Below are 24,191 nucleotides of genomic sequence, written 5' to 3' on the forward strand. Positions count from 1 at the left end.
ACTTAGTTATTCAACAATGTAAAAGTGTTTGCTTTTGACCAAGATGTAACATGTGAACCAAGTGCTTGGTTTATTTGGTTTTTGTCACATTGTTTCTAAGTGATTTTCAATGTTTTTTCTATGTGTCAAATCTTAACGGTTAAACCGATAAACGAACCGATAATAATGAAAAACCGATAAACCAATAACCGATAAGTCAATATCTTAATGATTCTATAACGGTTTAGCATCTCTATAAACCAATAACCAATAAGATAACCCGATAAACTTTAAAATCGAACCGAACCGACCGATACGCAACCCTAATGTGCATCGTCAATGACCCACCTAATTATAATGCAATCAGAAGGCATTGCTAAAGGCCCATGCATACAACTTCAGAAAAATGTCATCAAGCTCCCTTTAATCACAACATTTATATTTAATTTACCAAATAGATTATTTGCATACTTTACGTGGAAAATAATTCAAGACCCTTGTCACTTTCGGATAATATACTTTAGATTCAACTACTATAAGTAGATGAAAGACGGTTATGAACAAAGACTCGATAACTCTTGCGTTACTTTCATGGTTTAACTTTTTTTATTAGCTTATTAACACCATCTTTAGGAAGATTAACTCTATTTAATTGAAATGATCTATCGGTGCATAACCATTCTAGATATCAACAAGATGTTTACAATCAAAATACTGCGTACTCATAAAATAGAGTACATAGAACGCCATGTCTCATAATATTTGTCGTTGAGAAAAAACACGTACGTCAAATCAAAATTAAGAAAGTCAATGCGTACCTTCGAGTCAAATTAAATTGACAACACGATAAACCTTATCAGTTACAACACTTTAATCTAAACAACAATAAAACTCACGTTAAACTAAATGATTACTAGTACACAATTAATCGAGCAAAAAACTTAGGGTTCCTAACTAACAACTCAACACTTCAAAGCACTTAAAGAAGCTTAACTTCATATAACAATTTGAATATGGTTTTTCGTTCGTCTAATCGTATGCCTTAGATTAGATACCTTAACTATCACTTCAATTTACTCAACTAAATATGAAGAGTACTGAAAAATTACCTCAAAATAACAATAATACACCGTATAAACGAGACTCATTCTCCTCGAAGAATCTCTCAATCCACAAGCAAAAACGAGGAAACATGTAACACAACCTCTACAAACTTTCTAGCTAGGAATCAGGGCGGCTCAACATAATTCGAGGCCTAAAGTGAAATTTTAATTAGAGGCCTAAATTTTTTCTAAAAATTATCTGTATTTATTTATTTATTTTTAATTTTTTAGATGTAAATTATTACTTAATATCTTTTTTCTAAGTGATTTTTCAAAAACTTTTTTAAAATATTATTTTTTAAGCAAGACTTTATCAATTCAAATTGAAAACATCATTTTATTGAGAAAATTATTGTATGAATCGAAAATATAGTTCTATAAGTAATAAGTATATAAATTTTAAATAAAGATGAGAATTAAAATTATAGAATCTGATTCAAATAGTTGATAACTTGATTATCCTACTTTAATATAAAAATTACGAAGAAATAAAAGAATATTTTTGTAATTTACTTTAAAAAACACTTTCAGCTATTAATTCATAATTTTGATAAAATATTATTCTAACTATCAAAGATTTAAAAAAATAAACTGCATAAGAAGTTAAAAAAGATTTTTTAAAATTGAGCATTAACAAAGAAAAATTATATGTATATACTTTTTATTATGAATTCTTAATTTAAAAAAAATTAAATATAATTTTTTATTTTATAGAAATTTTAGCCCCCAAATATTGGGGGCCTAAGGCAGTGTGGCCTAAAAAATATATGTAAGAGCCGACACTGAGTAGGAATCTCCTCGAAGCCTCATAGTTTTTTTTTTTTTTTTTTTGTATTTGATTGAAGGAAACTCTTCGAGAAAGTCTAGAAATGTTTTGTATTCTAAATTGAGCAAAAAAAAAAAGAGGTTAAAATGAAGCTGGAATGTAATATATATTAAACATAATTTCCACCGACTTATGGGCCATTATAGTCTTACTAAAAATACAAGTATCTCTTTACTTCGATATTATTTAACAATCAGTGAATATGTTAAAAATTGAACTCATAAACCTTCAATTTGCTATGTTATAATTTATTATTATTATTTGTAGATTGAGAGATGCTTGTTCGAAGATAGATACTACATGAAACTGTTTTAAATACTTTTTCACGATGAACCTCTAACTCAAACTTTTGCGTTAAGGCTTTCCTTGGCCTAGAACTTGGTTCTTACACTTCAATACTTTTATATACATTGATTTAAGAAAATAATGATTTATATCCTCATTTTTCAATTTTTTGACGTCAACTTAGCAGCACATGTATGTCTTAATAGTTACGTTATTATATAAAGTGTGTCTAAATAACTAGCTACGAAATTAGTGAGATGATTTTTTTTATCTCCTAATAGTCAATTGATTTGAACTTTCTTTTGCAACCATTAATTATGTTTATAATATTGGTGATATCCAGTAATAGTCTAACTATTTCTTTAGCATCAAGATTAATGCATGTGTATATATTTGACCTGTATTGCTGGTGCATAAATTTCAAATTTTGAAAAAAAAGATATCAAATGTAAATATAATATCTATTGTACTTATAGAATTCTTTATCCATTGTTTATTGGAAATGTTTATAATTTATCTTATACTATATTTTTTCCCTATCGATCTTAATTATTTTTTTTTGTTAGTTTCAAATTATAATCATTTATCAAAGAAATTTCTATATGTTTTTCTGAAAAAAAATATTAAAAAGAATTAATTTCGCATGATAATTCTATAACACTAATTGACAAATGACCTCAATATTTGTTTGAACATACATAAGAGAGAGTTTGTTATGATTGAAAGTTCTTCGAATACATTACGTGGTGATTGAGGTATTCTAAGTGGTTCAGATGGTAAAGTTTCAAATTCATAAGTTAAAATAATCTCGTTTCGTCGGGAACAAGTTATTTTAAGATAAATTGTTTTGGGATTAATTATCCTGGGATAACTTATACCACCATATATATGTGATAATTTATCCATCATTATGGTTTAAATGGTGGAATAAGTTATTTCAAACATAACAACCAAACAAGAAATCAAAATTTAATTTTAGGACTATTTTTTTATCCTAAAACTATTTATTCTTATCTCTCACACCAAACGAGTCCTTAATATTAACATAAATTATCATCCACTAATAAAATATTAATAAACTGAATAGAATATTCAAAGTCTCTCCCTCATTGAGTAGCATTAGGATATTAAAACAAAAAAGGCTAGAACAAAGGTATTTAGTTGTTTCATTAAACATAGAATACACATGTTAGAATTAAGATTTTAAAGATTACAATTGATGGAAGTCTACCCTATGAACATAGCTATAAGAAAGTCTTAACCTTATTACAAACATTTAATGCTCAAATTTAACCACAATTTAATCAGTTTGATTCTTTTGAGCAAGTAATAATAATAAATTTTAATAATGTTTTTATCGAAGCTAACATAACGATTTAGGTAAAATTTGAATGAACTTGTTTTTTTATGAAAATTATAAAAGATATCAAAGTAAAACTACTAATATATTTGTTAATATCGACAACAAAAATTTGTAAATTAGATTATCATAGAGGACCTTGAATCATTTTGCATAGTATAAATTTAATACTAGTCAAGGTTGATTCCATAAATTGATATGAGTACATTGACTATTTTTTAGATCAAAGTTCATTTGGATTGACTTAATTTAAGTGTTTTTAACTTACGATAATTTATAGATAGTTTTAGAGTGTTTGAATCATATAAAAATGTTTAGAAACACTTATTTTAAAGCTAAAATGCTAAAAATTAAATCAAAGGCCTTAAAATAAAAATACGAACATCTGACTTTTGATTTACTAATCAAAAATATAAAATCAAATAAAAAAAAGACTTTCAATATATTTTAGTAGAAAATCTAATCAACTTATCGTATCTATGTCATTCTGGGGAAGTTTTTGGCTAAAATCATTCGTGGAGTATGATCAAAACCTAAAGTACATCATTGTATTATATAAGTGAACAAATAACATCTCTAAACTATCCAAAAAGTTGCAAGATTCATACTTTCATCTATTTTTTTTTTAAGAAACTCACGCCCCAACCAAAAAATGTGTCAAGTCGAATGAATATATATACACACGATTAAGTTAATTAAGTTAGGTGATTTTTTAAATTTTTCAAAATTGAGGATTTAAATTATATTCAGACAAAATATATTCAAATTCTATATATTCTTTGGAAAAAACAAATACTACTCCAACTTCAACAATTTCAAATAAAGTAATTATTTTACTAAAGAAAATCTCTAAATAGTTGGATATAATATATTTGAAATGATTTTTTTACATAACCTCTCTAACCTTCGGAATCAACTTTATGATATTTCAAAACTTATGTATTGGTGCAAGTCAATTTACTTGATGATGCAAAAAGAAAAAAAGAAAAACATACTCTATAAACTAACACACGAAATTTAAATTCAAAATTCATTTTATATCCATATCCTTTTTTTTATAGGTAACTTTGATCTTTTCGTCGTGGTCAAGACGTGATCAAATTTTTTTTTTATTGATTCAATCAGTTTCTTAATAAATAGACTGAAAGATGATTCTTGTTATTTTTTGAATAGTATAAGGATGTTTATTGCTTACTTAGATAATATAAGAATGTATATTAAATTTGAGTCATAATTGAGGGATGATTTTAGCCAAAAATTTCATTCTGGGCATACCCACCTTTACTCAAGCGACACCCCTTCGTCAGATAATTTCATTATATACAGAGGTTAAATTTTGATTTAGGAAATACATATATAAGCATTGACACTCTTCGTACAAACCAAAGTGCTGTGAAAATTCTTTGAGGTTGTTGTTTCTAGTTATTAAAATTCTTGACACCTTTAATAACAATATTGGGTCCGCAACTGATAATTCCGCATATAAAAATTTATACTTATTTAATCGTAAGTATAACACATATTTTATTTTTAATAATAAATAAATAAATAATATTGAGACAAATATTGCCACGAGGTACGTTTTAACCATGCACGTGACCTACTTTCCGTTAAGCATATCAACTACCGTTTGGCTTTGGCAGTTAATGAAGGACCAAAGTGCAGTAAAATGGTAAACTTGAAGTATACATTATGCTCAATGTAAATATTCAAGGACCCAGTTAAACTATCCCTTAAAGTTTAGGGACTATTTCAGTTAAAATCTTATTTCGATTACTTTATCTCTCTACGGGCTCTTCAATTTCTCTTTCGCTCTTTCTCTCTAACAGCACCGCAATATCTATCGCCGATTCAAAACCCTAGAATTCCGATAACCGAACGGCCGATTTCCGAGCTCCATTGATATCAGCCTCGACATTTAGGTAAGTTTTCTTAACAATTTTCTTCCATATCTCATGACGAGCCCTAATTTTCTCCATATCAGTGAAAATGCACTGTTTTTAATTGGACTCGATTTTTTCTGGTTCTTGTCTTTTTCCGGCCCGAGCACAGTGAATTAGTCAGCTTTTCCCATCAGCTTTGTTCTTGATTGAGTAAATCTGTGTACTATGATGCTAGCTGAGTATTTTCAGATAACACATACAGTTGTTTAAAAATGATGTCTTTTTATAATTAGATTCTCTAACCTACAATTTAGAATTTATATATGTTATCTGTGCAGACGGTGATGAGCAAGGTTGTTCCAAATGAGTGCAATGTGAGTGTATGATTAGCACTAATCTGTAGGTTTAAGTGGGAATCAAGTATGAGATCCATCTTTGGAACTTCTTTGATAGCTTAAAGATAGTTGCTTTTTCAGTAAATTCTGTGATACTTTGACATCCATAATACTTACCATTTCAAAGAACAAAAGGTGCTAAAAACTGTTCGCTAATGTTTCCACCAAACGTTGCTGTCTCCTTTGAATATGATTGTCGAATTGACTCGGCTATTTTATTCGTTTCTGTGTTAATTTTCCATCAAGTTCTCCAATGGAAACTAGAAGTATGTATTCTGGCTATGTAAAGTTTCTCAGGTGACAATAGAATGTGGACTGTTGTCGTTTTTGTCACTAGGAATAGATTACAAGTGAACTACTGCCAAGTTTATTGAATTAAGGATCAAAAGGCACTTCTGCAAAAGGAAAGCCCTATATACAGGGATACGACAAAGTAGAGTATCTTTTACAGAAGTAAAAACAATTTTCTACAACTGTGGTGTTTGGGCCATATTGCACACATCATGAATATTCCACGGTGTACTTGCTACCACCAACACTGTACCAGGTAGCTCTGTCCATCGAGGAATATGGAGACTGAATAAAATCACCTTCAGTTTTTCGTCTCTGATGGGGTTTTTGCTGTCTCCAATGGTTTCCATCCACCCTATTGACTGCTAGGACACACCCTGGTGCTTTGGGTGTAAAGAAGAGCAACCTGTTGTTCATGCTAGTATGTTTTCAGAAGTTTCCAAAGTAAACAAGAAAGTTCCATGAGTATGTACTATGTACCAAGTTTTTGTCAACCCTACTAAAAGCTATTGGAAATTTTCCATGAAAGTGCCAACTCTCGCACTCTCTATTGTTGGGTAAAGCCTACATCCTGCCTTATGGCAAGGCCTACGAGGGGTTGGGTGGCCCAGGTCAGTGTCATGATCGAACATGGCGCTTGCTTGGTGGACTTAGTTAAGAAATAAAGTTGTACTTTTGCTATAAGCTATAACTTTTTGTATGATGGTAAGTGCTTGATCCTATCAAGTGATATCAGGGCCAAGGTCGTGGATTCGATTCCCAAGAGCAACATTCTGCATGAGGCAGGTGTTGGGAGGGGGATTGTTGGGTAATGTCAACATCCTGCGTATGGCAAGGCCCACAAGGGGTTGGGTGGCCCGGGTCGGAGTCATGATCAAACATGACGCTTTTCTGGTGGACTTAGTTAAGAAATAATGTTGCACCTTTGCTATAACCTATAACTTTTGGCATGATGGTAAGGACTTGATCCTAACATCTCCTCCTTAGAGTCCAACTTAAGATCACATTGGAATCTACTAATCTGATTGAGTGCTTGATTTAGTTTAGCAGCTGTTAAAACATGAACCTCACAACATTGTCTTCCTTATGAACTTGTGACTTCGCTGCTTCTTCCTTTGATTTGTGTTGATTTTGGTGTCAACCCTTGTTAATATGGACATTTTCTCTTTAACTTTTGTGTTTCCTTCCCTAAATCCCAAGAAAAAACATGAAAATAGATAGTTCCTCACAAAGCACCACATCTGCAAATCAGCAACCAGATTTGCATTTGCCGTCATCTTCAAATTTTCGCCTTCATATGATCCTTTGATGGCTTCAAGTCATTCATTTTTGATCCCCTAAATGAGATATCTGTCAGCTAGTTTAGGATGATAGTTGTTTTGTGATATCTCGGATCTAGTGGAATAAAGACCTTGCTCTTTCTTCTTCTTAAGATGATATGTGGTGGATCCTGTTTAACTTTATTGTTAGCGTGAGTAGTTGGGATGGCGGATTGCCTCTTGCTGATAGTTCTTCCATACATCTTTAACAAATTATATTACTATGGTGGCTCAAGTGTCAATAGGGCCAAATAAAAAAATTAAGCTACTCAACCACCACAATATGGAATAAGTTGCAATTACCGTTTAGCATTATAAATTCAAAGAGGTTTATCCCCGGTAAACTTTTCACAGATTAAGAAGGTGATCTAAATGTTCTGCAGTAGAAATGAGTCGTTGCAGAAGTGAAGATTGTTCGAAGGGCAACAATGAATGAATTGTAGGGTCTTGATGAGAGGGTAGCACCTTATGATAAGAGCTGTATGGTGTGATGTTCTAATTGTGATTAGGGATTTGACTTCCGTATAATGCAAAGTAAAGTGGTCACATGAGCAATAAATTGTAATGTTAAGTCATTAAATTTTTCTGGGACCACATGATCATGTTAAATAAGAACAAGCATTACAAATTTATTAATCATGAGGATTAGTTTTCAACTTGACCTGTGATGTGTTCTGTAGGTGTCCTGATGTATGCCACTAGTTTGCATAGGGACATTTTGAGATCATGTATAGAAATGCATTCTTTACTAAGCTAGTCAGGGTAAAGCTCAACATGCTAGTCCTTCCATTGTATGGAATTGTAGATCTAACTCCAAAGGAAAGTAAGCATTGATTTGTATGTTAGGTCCAAATTTGGTTCCCAGTACAGCCATATTGAGAGAATTTATCCTATCAATCCTGATGGCCTGCCTTTGACCATGTCTGGAAGGTTTTCTAGTCTTTGGCAGGCAAAATCTATCTCGAAGACGCAACAGACAATTATTATTATGCCTTAATCTCAAACTTGTTGGTTTGACTATACTAATCAATAGTAACCACTTACCCCTTCAAGCTCGTTCAGTTCTGATTCTCAATGGATCATATGATAGGACAAATTGTTGTGTCTTTAAAATTAGAGATTCTCATCGTCGTACTTGACCATGCATGACATAGAATTCTTAACTGATTAAATACACTATATCAAATACCAAACTATGTAAGTAGACCAATAATGTCTAAACCTTATTTGCTTCATTGTGCTCTGTTTTTCACTTTATTATCCATTTATTGATTTCTAGAGGATGTAGGTTATTAGGTCAATATTGCTCCATGTATTTTAGGGTTACATCGTCCTCTTTTAACATCTTCAATCATCATTTTTTATTACACTAAGAGACTATGCATTTCAATGTTTGCAGTAGATATGGTCTGCTCTTTCAGGCAGCCTTCTATTTTTTCCTCTGTATGTGTGTGACTTGCATCTTTTTTTTTTTTTTTGAAAAGTTTGGGCATAAAAAGCTGTATACATGAGGTATATCAAAAAGTAGAGACCTACATAGGAATATGGTTCTCCAAGAACAACACCCAGTTGTCAATACAAAGAACTTCTTGGTGCACCAAAAACAAATAAGGGGTAAAATGCCACTTCCTAATCTTATAAGATTCATTTCTATCCCTTCAAAGACACTTCTATTTGTTGCTCTCTGAATAACTCACATAAGTGCAAATGGAGTCACGTTTCGTGCTTTTGGTAGTCTCGTTTAAATGCTTTATATTGATCCAATCTTGGATCGTTTCCAATTATTCTTTCTTTTGTTAATATCATGTCCTCTTTTTCATCCGTTTAGGTCGTTTCTTTGATTTGTGCGGACTGTTAGTGTTGAGCTTCAATACCTCCACTTATTCCTTATGATTTATCTTCTTGTAGTTTATAGAGCTTATGCATGGAAGTAGTTCATCAATGCTAATGGTCCATTCTTACATCGGATCACCTTTTCATCTGAAGTAATATCACGAAGAACCTGATAATGTGGCACTTACAACATGCTTTTGCAACTCTTAATTGAAACTTGAATGATCTTCTTGCAGGAGTTTCAAGACAGACAGCTCAAAATAGTTATCCAAAGTGACTATGTATATATTCTGAGTAGTACATTGATTGTAATGCCAAGTATTAGAAGATTCAGTTGCAAAATTTTACAGTCAAAGGTTGTGGAGAATCATCTATGCCTGGCAATGAATTTGGAGATAGTGTTCACAATTTTTTTGCACAAGACAGCTTGTCACAAGTACAACACAATTCCCAGGTAGCAGACATCAACTGGCCAACTTCAAGGGGCAATATGTGGGCTGGAAGTCAGAGACAAATAGGTGTGCTGAGTTCCAACACGAAAAATTACAATTTGCAGAACTCTGGTAATTTAACATGTAGTGTGCTCTCTGAATTATTATTTGTTTGCTGAATGGCCGTGTTTGATCTTTTACTTTTCTTGCATGCAGACGCTGGGAGAGGAATAATCAGTTATCCATTCAATGGGCAGCATGGTTTAAATTTTACACAGCCAATTCCGAGGCCCGAGTTTGGTAAAAGTCAGTCACAGAGCCAGCAGCCAAATTTGAATGGCTACATGTATGGTAATCAGTTTTACCAGACAAGGCAGGATGAAACAAACTTTCCTTCTGTGGATACTAGTTCTGATCAACGTAATATAGCCTCAGGAGGTTCATCCATTTTTGAGTCACAGCAGTGGTTGGGTCCTGAGCAGCAGACAGGAGTATCTGTTAGATCAGAACCTTCGGATAGTCCTATCAGTGGCAATCTTTTTGGTGGTCAGCAAATCTCTCATCAGCAATCAAACATGCTGCATTCTTTGCAGCGCCAGCAGTCTGGGATTAACGACATGCAGCAATTTCAACAGCAGGTTATGTTCATGAAGATGCAGCAAGAACTTCAGAGACAACAACAAATTCAACTGGGAGCAAGGCAACAAAATACATTGAATCAAGTTTCTACCTGTCCTAAGGTAGCATCTGATGTCCATTCCTCTGCATTAGTTAATGGCACTGCGAATTCTGGTGCATTAAATCAGTCCTGGGCAAATGAGCTTGGCAACACAAACTGGTCACAGCGTGGTTCTCTAGTACTTCAAGGGTCCTCCAGTGGACTCATTCCCACCAATAATGGCCAAGCACAACACTTAATGGGTTTGATTCCTCAACAGATTGATCAATCTCTATATGGAGTTCCTGTTTCTAGTTCAAGACCATCTCTAAACCAATTTTCACAAGGGGTGACAGATAAGCAACCAGTGCAGCAAATGCCAACTTTTAATAGTTCATTTCCAGTTAATCAATATACTCCATTAGCAGATCATGTCGGTGGACAGGACGGGATTTTCCTCTCTAGACAGAGACTCCAAGCTGATAATGTATTTGGAGATGCTCCAAGCCATGCTCTATCTAGTCCAATGGATGTGGAAAACCTTCAGCAAGTTGATAGCATGCAAAATGCATCAGCTCTACACGAATTTCGTGGCAGTTTGGATATAGCTGTTTCTCCAGAAACCGCACAAGAGGAAGCAGCAAAGGGAGCTTCTCCCTCACAGAATGAAGTTGGATTAGATCCTACAGAAGAACGAATTTTATTTGGTTCAGATGATAACATATGGGCCGCCTTTGGCAAGAGCCCTATGAGTGGTGAAGGTGGTAATCCTTTTGATGGTGCTGAATTGCTTGATGGAACTCCATCTATCCAAGGTGGTACTTGGAGTGCTCTCATGCAGTCTGCTGTTGCAGAAACTTCTAGCAGTGATGTTGGTCTACCGGAGCAGTGGACTGGTTTAAATATTCATGGTACTGAAATTCCTTCCGGGAGTCCCAACTTGACATACAACAGTGAGAATCATAAAGCAACTTATGCCGAAGACAACTTGCCCCAAGCCTCATCGTTGAATTCTGTTTCTGTTCATTCCTCTGGTAGCCCCAATATGAGAAATAGCTATCACAATGTTCAGGGACAGAGGTTTCCCTTTGAGCCAGGCAAGAGTCTGCAATCAGATTCTTCTCAGAGACTTGCACAGTCATCAGACGAAAATAAGTGGTCTAAGTTAGGTCAATCACAAATGTTGGGTGCTGAAGGTTGCCAGATGGTTGAGAAGACTTCAAATCTTGACAGGGAAATGACTTCAAAACACATTTCTAGTAATTTGGCACCCGAATTTGGTGGAGCTACGGAACAATACCATAAATCAGCTGGTTGGAGTGTTCTTGAATCAGCAATACCCTCTGGAGATGCAGTAGATTACAATCAGAAGTTCATTCAGGGTGAAATTGTTCGTAGGGGTGCAGGATGGAATTCTAATCCTGGCAGTAATACTACAGTTACTATGGCGCCCACAGAATCATCTGTGGGTAGTCCCCAGGCAAATTCTGAGGTCTTTGGCTTGCATAATTCTGCTGCAATACCTAACTCAAGTACCATGACGAGTGGCAAGGAAACCAGTCAGTTCTTCAAAAATAATCATCAATCTAGTTATTGGAAGAACGCTGATCAGTTTGTAAAATCTAGTGTTAACAAAGGGGAGGTCTTACAGCATCATGTTTCTGAGGACAACCAGCTTTTGCACTCATCTCGGGATATTGACGACAAAGAGGGTAAAATGCATGAGATGGAGAACAGCGATAAACAGGAGAACTCAAATGACAGCCATCGCTCTAACTTATCCCCTCATTCTTCTACTGGTGATGTTAGGGAAAATGTAATGTCAGATGCTAGGGATTCAAGGTTTCTGCCTACTGGGAAGCACAAGTTGTCTAATGAGGTTGGCCGGAGAAATTCGTGGGCTAACAAGTTTCAGCATCATCCTATAGGAAACGTCGATAAGGATGTGGCCCACTATGGACAGTCTCCGTTGGCTCAGGTTCCTAATATTGAGACCGATTTGGCAAAGGTGCTATTTCTGATAGATTATAATATAATTATGTTAATTTCTATAAACCTTTTGGTGAGTAATTAAAGGAGAATGTGTCCTAATATACAGGTGCGTGCATCTGATGAGCTGACTGACAGAAAAGGCTATGGGGTGCACTCTGGTGGTGGCTTTCCTGGTGGTGCATCCAATATGTCTACACTGATAAATAGATCTATTGGGCTTCCTCCAAATACGGCTCCAAAATCTAGGTTGTCAATTCTGTTCTCATAACTTAGAAAGGCCCGTTTGGCAGGAAATATTTTTTTCAGTACTCAAATACTGAAATAGTTATATCCAAGTTGAAGTTTGGCTAGAAGTTTTGGGTTTCAAGTGGAATATTTTTTGAACTTACATGAAATAAGTAGTATTTTAAGTTGTTTTTTCAAGTGACGTTTCACCTTAGAAATCTTGTAAGTTTGAGAAATTTTCTTTTTTCTAAATGAAATTTATGTCCAAACAGAATTCCAACTTCCACAAACCTTTTTTCAATTTGAATTTCAAACACTATTTTTGCGATTTTGACTCAGATATTGCCCATACACTTGCTTTTGTTAATTTCCTAGGTACACAGTAATAGATTAAATAAGTTATCTGCTATAACTTTATATGGTTCTTTGGAGCATTCATCTGTAATCTTTTAATTCAGGCGGTATAGATCTGATGCTTTGACTGGTTTTCTCATTGCAGCCCAGACATGCTACAACTTCTTCAGAAGATGGACCCATCGAGAGAGCGTGGCTCTACGGCTCACTTCAACAGTTATGAACATAAAGCATCGTCTGATGTTCCTGAAGCCGAAAATTCGGATGGATCTGCTGGACACCTCTGGCGAGGTCAGTCTTCTGCCTCTCAAGGTTTTGGTCTTCAACTTGGCCCTCCATCACAGCAGATCTCAGTCCAAACCCATCTCTTGTCATCTCAAGGCCCTAATGAAGCAGTTAAGTCTTCACATGCAAACCATTCTGTTGCTGAGGTTAGAGAGAAAAGTCGGGGTCAGATGCTCCGTCCCCATCAGACTCAACCCTCGCCTTCCCCTTCTGATCTCTTACAGCAAGAGTCGCAGCGTAGCACATCTACAATTAAAGAAACTGATACGCACACCATGTCTGGGAACTTCTCTTCAGCATTCGAATCAGCTTCTGGTCATACCTACTTGAGAAATCCGCTTCAAAATCCCCACATGGTTAGGGCTAGTGGGGAAGATTCAACAAATCAGTCGATTGGTGTATCTTTTGATGAACATGCTTCCCATTCAACAGAAAGAGGAGATTCTGGCAGAGGACCATTGTCTGACGGGGCTGGCAATATACCGTATAGCCCTGCGCTCTCTACAGGAAAGTCTCAGTTAAGTAGTGCCAATGGACCCCATGGAAGTGTCTCCATTAATCGACCTTCGTCCAAGGAGCCAGTGCCAGCTTCCCCATCTTTTTTAATGCCTGGGATATCTCTGCAGGATTCATCTTCCAAGAAGTTAACTAATATGCGGACCAACTTTCCACCACCACCGCACCTTTTTAGTAGTCAGTATAGCAAGGATGCTTCTCATATTTCCCAGCTGAATCAGATGAATATTATGGAGTCATCATTATCTGCTCCAGAGAGGCAAGGTGATCCAGATGCCAATAAAGGAGGGACTTTCATGTCTCAGCTTGGTAGTGGTTCAGGGAATTCTCTGCATTCTGTCGAGGGGGAAGAACTGGGAGAAAAGGAGAACATTTCTGAGCCAGTACCTACGGTAAATGTGAACTTAGTGCAGGAGATGGATGATTCACAGGGTAGAGAATCTATTGTCAAGAATCTCCACGAATCTGCCTCTATGCAGAGAGATATTGAAGCCTTTGGCCGATCACTGAAACCAAATAGCTTTCCTAATCAAAGTTATTCCTTACTAAACCAAATGTGGACCATGAAAAACACGGAGACTGACCCAAGCAAGATGAACTTTAAAAGAATGATGGTACCAGACAGCAGTGCAGCTACTCAGCAAGTTCCGTCTGCTGATTCTAGAATGCTAAATTATGCTGGGCCAGATGATTTGCAGGGAAGTTTATCATTTCAACATGGAGGAAGGGTGACTCCTCACGATGTTGCATTTAGACAGGATGAATCTCAGATTGGCTCTCATAACAGCAATACTAGTTCTATTATGCCTGAGCAAACTCAGATTAGTCCACATATGGCACCATCATGGTTCGATCAGTGTGGAAGCTTCAAAAACGGGCAGATGTTACAGATGTATGATGTACACAGAGCTGCTGCCATGAAGACAGCAGAGCAACCTTTCACTCCTGCGAAGTATACCAGTGGTTTGTATGCTTTTAACTCTATTCAGCATGTAATCCATGCAACTGCTGATAGAAGTCAAATTGGTAATCTTGGGCAAAGATCAGTCGCCAACTCTGCTGGAACTGAACATTTTTCTTCTCTTGAAGTGTTGCCCATGAGTGTTGATCAGAAGAATCCAATCATGAAGCCCAAAAAGCGGAAACGTTCTACATATGAATTCACTCCTTGGTACAAAGAAATTTCTCTGGATCTATGGAGCGATCAGACAATCAGGTTCTTATTGTGCAACAACTTTGATAGATCCTTTTGCCTTGAAGCTATTTGGCTGCTTCTGTTATTCCATCTTTTGTTTTCACTTTGGTTATTATGTTATTCCAACATCATGTTTGTTGATGCATGTTAATTTTCAATTTGGCAGCCTATCGGATATAGAGTGGGCCAAAGCAGTTAATAGGCTTACTGAAAAGGTGTTTTGATTTGTCTTCTAATAATCATCTTATTTGGTATTTGGTTGGCATTTCATTTCTGACATCCTATATTCTTCTGATTACAGGTTAAAGAAATTGATTCTTTTGATGATGGGCCACCAAGGGTTAAAGCTAGAAGAAGGCTTATGTTGACCACTCAGCTTATGCAGCAACTATTTTATCCTCCGCCCGCAGCAATTCTATTTGCTGATGCTAAATCGGAGTATGAGAGTGTGGCTTACTCCATCTCCAGATTGGCATTGGGGGATGCATGCAGCATGGTCTCTTGCTCGAACACTGATACCAATATGCCTCATGATGGCAAAGAACAGTAAGTTCTACTTATTCCCCACATGGATAGCAACTTGAAGCTTGAATGAAGTGAAATTCCTCTCTTTATGAGATTATCTTGGGTCAAGAGAGACTCTTTTGCTAGCAGCCAAGTAAAACAAGTTACTTTATAGGGTATTTTGATTTCCAAACATGCTTCCATGGTAATAATCACAGTTGTTATCCTGCAGTGTAAGAATAAGGGTCTAACTGTTACAGCTTCTTCCCCACATAGATAGCACCTTGAGGCTTGAAAAAAAGTAAAATTCCTTCCTTTATGAGATTATCTTGGGTCAAGACAGCCTCTTTTGCTAGCAACCAAGTAAAGCTGCTTTATAAGGTATCTTGATTTTGCAAATGTACTTCCATGGCCAATTAATAATCTGCTGGGAAGATTGATTCAAGATCTTGTGCGCTGCAGTGTCCTTGTAACTGCCACTGTTATGCCTGCCACCACAATGTAACCACCCCCTCTGTAAACCTTTAAAGTCTTCCATCTGCTTACTGAATCAGTCAACCTAGCTACCCCCCAATCATTCAATATTCTCCTTATAAGAAGTTCCCAGCCTTGAGACGTCCACATTTCAGCTGTTTTTTTTTGTTGATGCTCTAGTTATTACTTGAGATTGATTAATTTGCAACTACAAGTTGGTTGCTGAGGTCCTGATAATTTGTTTGATGTATTACTAGTCTTCCTGACAAGTGCAAGGCATCTGAGAGAAATGATAGACATCACTTCGGCAGAGCTATGGATGAGTTGATGGGAAAAGCTAGGAAGTTAGAAAGTAACTTTGTGAGGTACGTGGTTCATGTTTTGTTTATGCTTGCCTTTTATTTTATGCTAATAAAAGCAACTTCCATCACTAAAATTATTCGAATGTACTACATGTACAGCTATTCATTATTTTTTGGTAGTGGTGGGAGGGAAAGAAAAATAGTTGAAGGAATCAAGCCATGTAAGAAATCAGGATGTCTTTCCTTGTGGCGTTTGAATAGGTTCAAATAGAAGATAAGTTCAGTATTCACGAGATATTTTAGAAGTTGATTACATTTGAGCTTGGTCGTTTTATTTACTCTGATTGTTTCTCATTTTTACCTCTATATTTGGAGGTGTCTGTAATATGATTAGAAATAGTCTGCCTGGTTAAAGCAGAACTGCACAAAATGCTGAAGTCTAGTTTGATTTCAGCTTTACTGGTCTTTGGGTACAAGCTCTATTATGCTTCCAATTATCGGATTATTTTGCTGTAGTTATTACTATTAAGAATGCTTTGTTATGCTTTCGTTTCCATTGCTTTTTCTCCAGTCCATTGGACTGTTTTTCCATGAGCCAAGTGTCTAGCGTAAACAACCTCCATACACCCTCTCTAGATCACACTTTGTGGACTACACTGGTTATGTAGTGTGTATGTGTAATTCTACTATCAATTAATAAACTTCTAAATTTGATAACTAAAACAATCAGCAACCAAATAGAGAAATATTTATAAAAGAGGAAAAATTGAAGATGTTATGTGAAACAATGATGAATTAGATATTGAAAAGTAGATTTGTTAGTTCTTAGAAATTCTAATTCTCCCTAGTTCCCTGAGAACTAAGAGAGTGTAATAAAAACTTTGAATAACGTTAATAGTGATTAATGGTTACTACACATTGTAAAAACATTCAAATACGAATAAAGTTTATATAAGGTAAAATCTTAATTAGTTTTAAATCCTAAATAGTAGGACTTTCTCTACATAGATCAATGAAGAAAGATTATTAATAGGAATTTTTTAGTTCAACTTCAAAGTCCCAAGTATTAGAAAAATAATTAAGTTACAAATTCATTCATTGTGAACCCTATTTGCAAGGGGTAAAAAAGGCGAACAACAATTCATTTAGAGATTTTATGCTTTTAATATAGTGTTTAAGTGCCTCACCCGTGTAGCCTAGCGATTGTTGTAAAATTTATATTTAACTCTAACAATCTTTTAATATACCACAACATACCCAGTGGAATCCCAGTAAGTGGGTTTGGGGAGGGTAGAGTGTATGCATACCGTACCACTACCTCATGGAGGTAGAGAGATGATTTTTGAAAGACTCTCGGCAAGTTCATCAATAACAATCTTTTAATATATATAATGCATAATTTTAAAATGTTTGTTTAAATTATAAATAAGAATTAAAGCTTACAAAAACTGTGATCTTTCTAGTTTCCCATGTTATATCTCTTTCAATTTAATTCTCATTTTTCACTAAAATAATCAAATTATAACAAATTAGATCTGTTATACTTTTATAATAGAATGAAGACTCATAAACCTAGTAGAGTTGTGCCACAAAATTTAGTTTCCAACTTTGAATTATTTTGGTGTCACTTTTTATATTATGTATTTCTATGACAAAAAATAAGGACTCCTCTCAATCAGTGTTTTGGACGGCGAAAGNTTAGAGATTTTATGCTTTTAATATAGTGTTTAAGTGCCTCACCCGTGTAGCCTAGCGATTGTTGTAAAATTTATATTTAACTCTAACAATCTTTTAATATACCACAACATACCCAGTGGAATCCCAGTAAGTGGGTTTGGGGTAGGTAGAGTGTATGCATACCGTACCACTACCTCATGGAGGTAGAGAGATGATTTTTGAAAGACTCTCGGCAAGTTCATCAATAACAATCTTTTAATATATATAATGCATAATTTTAAAATGTTTGTTTAAATTATAAATAAGAATTAAAGCTTACAAAAACTGTGATCTTTTAATTCTCATGTTATATCTCTCTCAATTTAATTCTCATTTTTCACTAAAATAATCAAATTATAACAAATTAGATCTGTTATACTTTTATAATAGAATGAAGACTCATAAACCTAGTAGAGTTGTGCCACAAAATTTAGTTTCCAACTTTGAATTATTTTGGTGTCACTTTTTATATTATGTATTTCTATGACAAAAAATAAGGACTCCTCTCAATCAGTGTTTTGGACGGCGAAAGGCGACAAGCCTCTGCCTCACAGCGAGAGGTAGGTACCAATCAATACAATTTTTTTAAATTCTTTTTATTGCATATATAAATAACCCAATCAATACAATTTTTTTAAATTTTTTTATTGCATATATAAATAACCCAAAATCTCAATAGCAATAAGAAATGAGCAAATAATTACTGTGTTAAATATCTTAACCAATAAATAATAGTGAAGAAATTAAAAGTTTGTATGAGTGCACTCTCTCTATTTCAATTTGTTTGTCTTGTTGTGATTTGACACATTTTAGGAGTGTAGAGTAGAGTTTTGAATCTTGTGGTCTTAAACTAAAGAATTTATCCTTAAATTTTGTAATATGCCAATTTGGAAAGTTAAAATTGTGGAGTTATTAAAACAAGACAAACAAATTAAAACGAAAGGAGTAATATTTTTCACAAGTTAATTTTTCAGGAAAATAAGTGTACCAAGTATATTAACACAAGCAACATATACTACAGAAAATTGAATAAATAGTTGTGTTGTAATCCCTTGTTTCCTGAAATGAAGTATTTGAAAGAAGTAATCATCATAGAAATACATTAAGAAAATCGAAGAAATGTAAAATACTGTATTTTTTCAATTGTAGGAGCAAATTGCTTTCAAATTGAAGTGGCTGAGTCGTAGTTTAGCTATAAAATTAATTAACAATATTGTGAAGTGAATCGTTTTCAGCTCGGGTGGGATAGTCTTTTTTTTTTTTGGGGTGGGGGGTGTTGGGTATTATGTTTTTTGTAAATTAGATTAGTATTTGCATTTTTCTTGAGATCTATTTCTTTTGTTAGTGGATTTGCTTTGGTAGTCATCAATCTTATTTTGATTGATTTTAACTTTGTATATAGTGGTTTAAATATGGAAAGGTTTGGTGAGTCATATTTTAGTTAGTAGTAAACTAAGTTGCTCGGACTGTCTACTTATGGTGTTGTTCCTGTGTCAACACGACATAGGTGTGACTGACTTGGAGTACTTTGACCAAAATCGATGGGGAAAGTCTAGACAATTTTGATGATTTGTTTAATCAATACAAAAGCTAAGGTGAAATTGAAGAAAATGTAATACCTTTTATATAAAAATTTCTACGTCACTTCTTTTTCGGGATTCTCCTCAAGTTCTCCACATAATATTTCATAATCTAGGTTTAATAGCTCTGTTTTTAGATATTTTAATTATTTTAAGGCCCCGCACCCGTATCCATATATGGATCCATATCTCCGAATCTTAAAAATTTAAACATGAAAGATCCAACCTCTAGATCCGCACCTGTATCAGACACCTGCACTTTGGTCCAAGCAACTTAGGTTGTAATATTAGAATTGCTTATATAGTTCAAATAAGGAAAAGTTTGTTAACAAAATTATTTTACAAGTTCTATATATTTGAGAAATAGTTAAATGACTACTTTGTCTAGTGAAAAAGCAATTTTTAAAGGCTAAAAAAGCGCACACCATCCCATTTAGCTAAGAGACTTTGTGCTTTTAAATCTCTTAGTTTCTTGCCACTTGCGTATGCCCTAGCCATGTAGTTCATCCTAGTGTAAAAATAATATCTATATAATTAATTTTTTTGAGTAAATAATTACACCTCGAAATCAAAGTACAAGTTTTTATCGACAATTAAGGTGATTGTCGTATGGAGACTTGGTTGAGATTATTATAATTGGATGTTGTCTCAATCTATGAAGATAAACAATCAAAGCTTGATAACAGACACATTTTGCAATTTTCAATGTTTAATAACAGACACATGTGTAAACACTTCAACTTCTCTAACCAAAACTTATCAATACATTATATATTTTCTTAAAATAGAAGGCATTAAAAGTCACACGATTAATCCTCTAATCGCGTAGATATATGAATATAGAAGATTTACCTTGTTGAACTTATAACTTGAATTTATTTCTTTGGCAATACTTTATAGAGTAATGCTTTTCAACTCAACTAATAAAGAAGCAAAAAGACATGTAGCACTAGCTATTCAATAAATTTGATAATTAATGTTAAAGAGGCAGACAAAAGTGAGTTGCTCGTATGGTAAGCACCCTTCACTTTCAACTTGAAGGTTGTGAGTTCGAGTCACTAAGGGAGCAAAAGGGTGGGAGTTCCTAGGGAGGGGTAAACAAAATTGCCAAAGAGGCACAACCATTGACTCAAAGCTTAATTTTAATTTTATTTTTATGAAAAGGGGAAACCCGCAGCTGCTATCCTTTGAGTGCGCATAGGGTAAACCCCGCTAGTTGCTCAGATGGTAAGCATCCTTACTTTTAATTCGAAGGTCTTGAGTTCGAGTCACCATGGGAGCAAAAATGCTTGGAGTTTCTAGGGAGAGGTGTCGAAGAGGCACAACTAATGACTCAAAACTTATTTTTTTATGACAAGGGAAATCCGCAACCACTATCCATTGGGTGTGCACAGGATAACCCCCGTTTCTATGCAAGCCCAATGCGTCGAAAAGCTTAATTATAACATGATATCAATCCCAGCTATTCAGTTAGTTTTGGACATCCAATATAGAAATCGATACGCTTGACTAAATATAAGTGAACTAAATATTGAACTAAGCACAAACTAAAAAGGACAATTTTACAAAATCAAATGAGGAAGATAATTGATGACCTCTAACCCGATCACATAAATACACGTCTATAAAGTACAAAGTTGCTTCCCTTGAAACAAAAATAATCAATAATAATAAATACTTTCTCCCTCTTTCCCAATTTCAGTGTCTTGCTTTTGTTTTTGTTACGTCCCTAAAAGTATCTCTTTCTATATTTAGTTAGTTTTCCAATCCCAAAATTCTAGCGAGCAAGTTCTCCACAATATTTAAAGGACTACCCACCCCTTTAATTTAAGACCACAAAATTCAAAAGTCTCCTTTTGTTTCTTACACTTTGTACCCAATCAATTTAAGACACTTAAATTGGGACGGAGGGAGTACAACTAGTATCATTCATGGAATGATTGAAATACTTGAGAAAAGTGATAAACAAAATAGAAAAAAAGCAATTGAAAAGGTAATTCATATATTCATATATATAGAAAAATATACATAGGAGTGACGCTATAACATCTTTGAAGTTTAACGTCCATCTTTAAACATTTGTAATGATGAGCAAAGCTGACATCTTAATTGGTTAAAAACCGAGATCATGTTGTACATGTTGATAAGTTGCTTAGGGATCATCCCGTAACCAATATTTATTAAATGTTGCACAAATCTAAGATGAATAATATGTAGCACAGTGAAAAAACAGGGAAAATGATCAAATTAAAGCAGAATGTGAGGAAAAAACAAGGCGAAGACTTGCAACCCATATCTCTAATCAACAATTGTCGTGCAACTTATATACTGTAGCTTTCTCTCCGCCTTGCTCAAATCTTAATCTGGTTCATATAATTTGTGAAAATATTCAAGATCCAACATAGGCAAAAGTCAAAACAAAATTTTTGATGTTGGGCTTGTGAAATCTGGAGAAATCAAACAAAGCTTCTCTGGAAGAGGGACATCATTAAGATTGAAGTATAGCATTGTTTTCTACCACATTCAGTTTTTTTTTATTTCCTTTATATGTTTGACATGCAAATTTTTTTATATGATCAGTCCAACCTAGGAACTTTTGGGCAAAACGATTAACTTCAATAGTTTTGGGTTTGAATGGTTGTTTGTTCAAAAGAGTACGAAATATGGTCGGGGGAGTTTGTTGCTGTAGTTTTTTTTTCCTTTTGTTTTAGCAAGTGTCTTAGGTTTTTTAGATTAGAGGGACATTTAAGTAATTTAACTTTTCAAGTTTGGATTCATGCCTTTAGTATAAAAAATATACATAGATATAGATATAGATTATCAACTAGATCTAAATTCAAAAGGACAAGGACACATGGAGGTTTACTTAGACTTGGAACACATCTTCTCTAATGATTTAGCGCATCTTCGAAAATTGAAAGATGTGGGTAACAGTTCTTTTTATCATCAAATCCGCCTTTTCTCACTTCACCAAATGAAGAAAATTGGGCTAATTAGGACAAAATCTTCGAGAGTGCATATTTGCTTTGCCCTACACTTCTTCGATTACATCCTGTGCATGAAGCTATCAGTCTGTTCTGAGAAAATCAACACTGCCTTTCTTTTTTAATCAGTAACTCTGCTGCTGTCCTTATATCTGCTTTCTATAAATGCTTCCTATTAATATAAGTAGTTCATTCTATCTTTGATGTGTTACTGATTAGGACACTTGTCAATTCACATAGCTCTGATTGTGCTGCCACTATATGGTGCAGTTTGGACAAGAGAGCGTCTCTATTAGATGTGATAGTGGAAGGACAAGAGCTGGAGAAGTTCTCAGTCTTCTATCGATTTGCAAGGTTTCATGGTCGGGGGCAATCCGGTGGTGCTGAGTCATCTTCAACAGATGCTTCTGCACATAGCCATAAACCTTTTCTGCAAAGATACGTAACTGCGCTCCCAATGCCTCAAAATCTCCCTGATAGGGTACAATGTCTTTCACTATGATCATTGATTTAGTTCATATTTTTTCCGCATTCTCGTCATCAATCCACTAGCTCCACATCCCTTGGAAGTTTTGTTGCTCATTATGTACTGGCACTAGCAGCAGCAGAAATAGAGCCACATAAAGACGCAATTGCAGAAAGAAACGTCTCTAAATTGCTACCTCGAATGCAATATAGGCAGTTCAATTTTTGCATGTAGGCCAATTATGTCTATTGTCAAGAAATGTTGTTCGTTCCCATGTGTCTCTCTCCATAGTTAGAGATAGAGAGATGTCCATATGTAGTTAGTTCAGTGTTGTGAATGTAATGATAATTGTTTAAGGTCAGGTTACAGTGTACTTGAATTTCACATCTTCTAGGTAAATATATTATGCCTAGGCTTTATCGTAGTAGGTAAATATGAATGTCAGCTTTGTGAAGTTGTTTCTGTTGCCTGTTTGTACCTTTTTGATACTTGGAATCCCCCTCTCCTGCGGACCCTGCAAAGAAAGGATTTCTTTATACCAGTAGAATCCCTCAACAGCGGTTAGCAACATCAATGCCTGGGTTTTTCTCTGGTCACTCCTGCTTCAGGCTAGGAATGGTCACACATCAAGCCAGTCTTTGGAATTTACATGGTATGAATGAGAAGAGATTTTGGCAGGTATGACTTAACATTATGTTGCGCATGGTTGCTTACAGAACGCCAAAGGCGTACATAATGACTCGAGATATCGAGCATTTTAGGTCAATCTCTATCTCCATTTTACTTAAAATGACACTCTTGGAGAGTATTGTGCTCATCTCAATCTCTATCTCCATTTTACTTAACGTGAACTGTTCATAACGTTATTAACTGTTTGATTTACCAGAAATCAGGTTGCTGCATGACAGCATCTTTTTAGATGCGTGTGTTGGTGCCTTGGTAATGTAATGATTCATCTCCCAAACAGCAGGTTTTGGCATAACTACTTAGCACCAGTCCATTTTTAAATGGGCGGGTCACTTCAACAAGTTGGTCGGGCCATGTTTGTATGATTTAAAATCTTGTTTTAAACGGTTAATAAGGAAGTTCGTTTGAACTTTTACTTTAAGTTGGTTATTTGCAGAGAATGTGTTTAAATAATTGGCTTAAATCCAACATCAAATTGCACAATGTTTTGCAGGAAGAGTTTGAAAAACTAGTTCATGTGCAACTAATGTGTTGTATAGTTTATCGCA

The 24,191-nt window shown here is 34.7% G+C and overlaps 1 protein-coding gene across 4 annotated transcripts; it reads left to right on the forward strand.

The window, feature by feature from the left end:
• The first annotated feature begins 5,322 nt into the window (after window positions 1–5,322).
• On the forward strand, window positions 5,323–23,420 carry LOC107014370. 4 transcript variants are annotated; one of them, XM_027915801.1, is made up of 10 exons: window positions 5,340–5,475; window positions 9,350–9,426; window positions 9,511–9,837; window positions 9,922–12,371; window positions 12,462–12,601; window positions 13,080–14,951; window positions 15,097–15,145; window positions 15,232–15,476; window positions 16,166–16,273; window positions 22,731–23,420. In XM_027915801.1, exons 3-10 carry the CDS (start codon window positions 9,648–9,650, stop codon window positions 22,990–22,992), a joined length of 5,316 nt encoding a protein of 1,771 aa, XP_027771602.1. In that variant the 5' UTR covers window positions 5,340–5,475; window positions 9,350–9,426; window positions 9,511–9,647; the 3' UTR covers window positions 22,993–23,420. The 4 variants fall into 4 exon arrangements, with proteins under 4 accessions (XP_027771601.1, XP_015069736.1, XP_027771602.1 ...); XM_027915802.1 differs by lacking the exon at window positions 9,350–9,426 and adding an exon at window positions 8,926–9,055 and having other exon boundaries at window positions 5,341–5,475; XM_027915800.1 differs by lacking the exon at window positions 9,350–9,426 and having other exon boundaries at window positions 5,323–5,475.
• Window positions 23,421–24,191: the final 771 nt, after the last annotated feature.

The sequence above is a fragment of the Solanum pennellii genome, chromosome 3, assembly GCF_001406875.1.
Source record: "Solanum pennellii chromosome 3, SPENNV200".
Classification (NCBI taxonomy): domain Eukaryota; kingdom Viridiplantae; phylum Streptophyta; class Magnoliopsida; order Solanales; family Solanaceae; genus Solanum; species Solanum pennellii.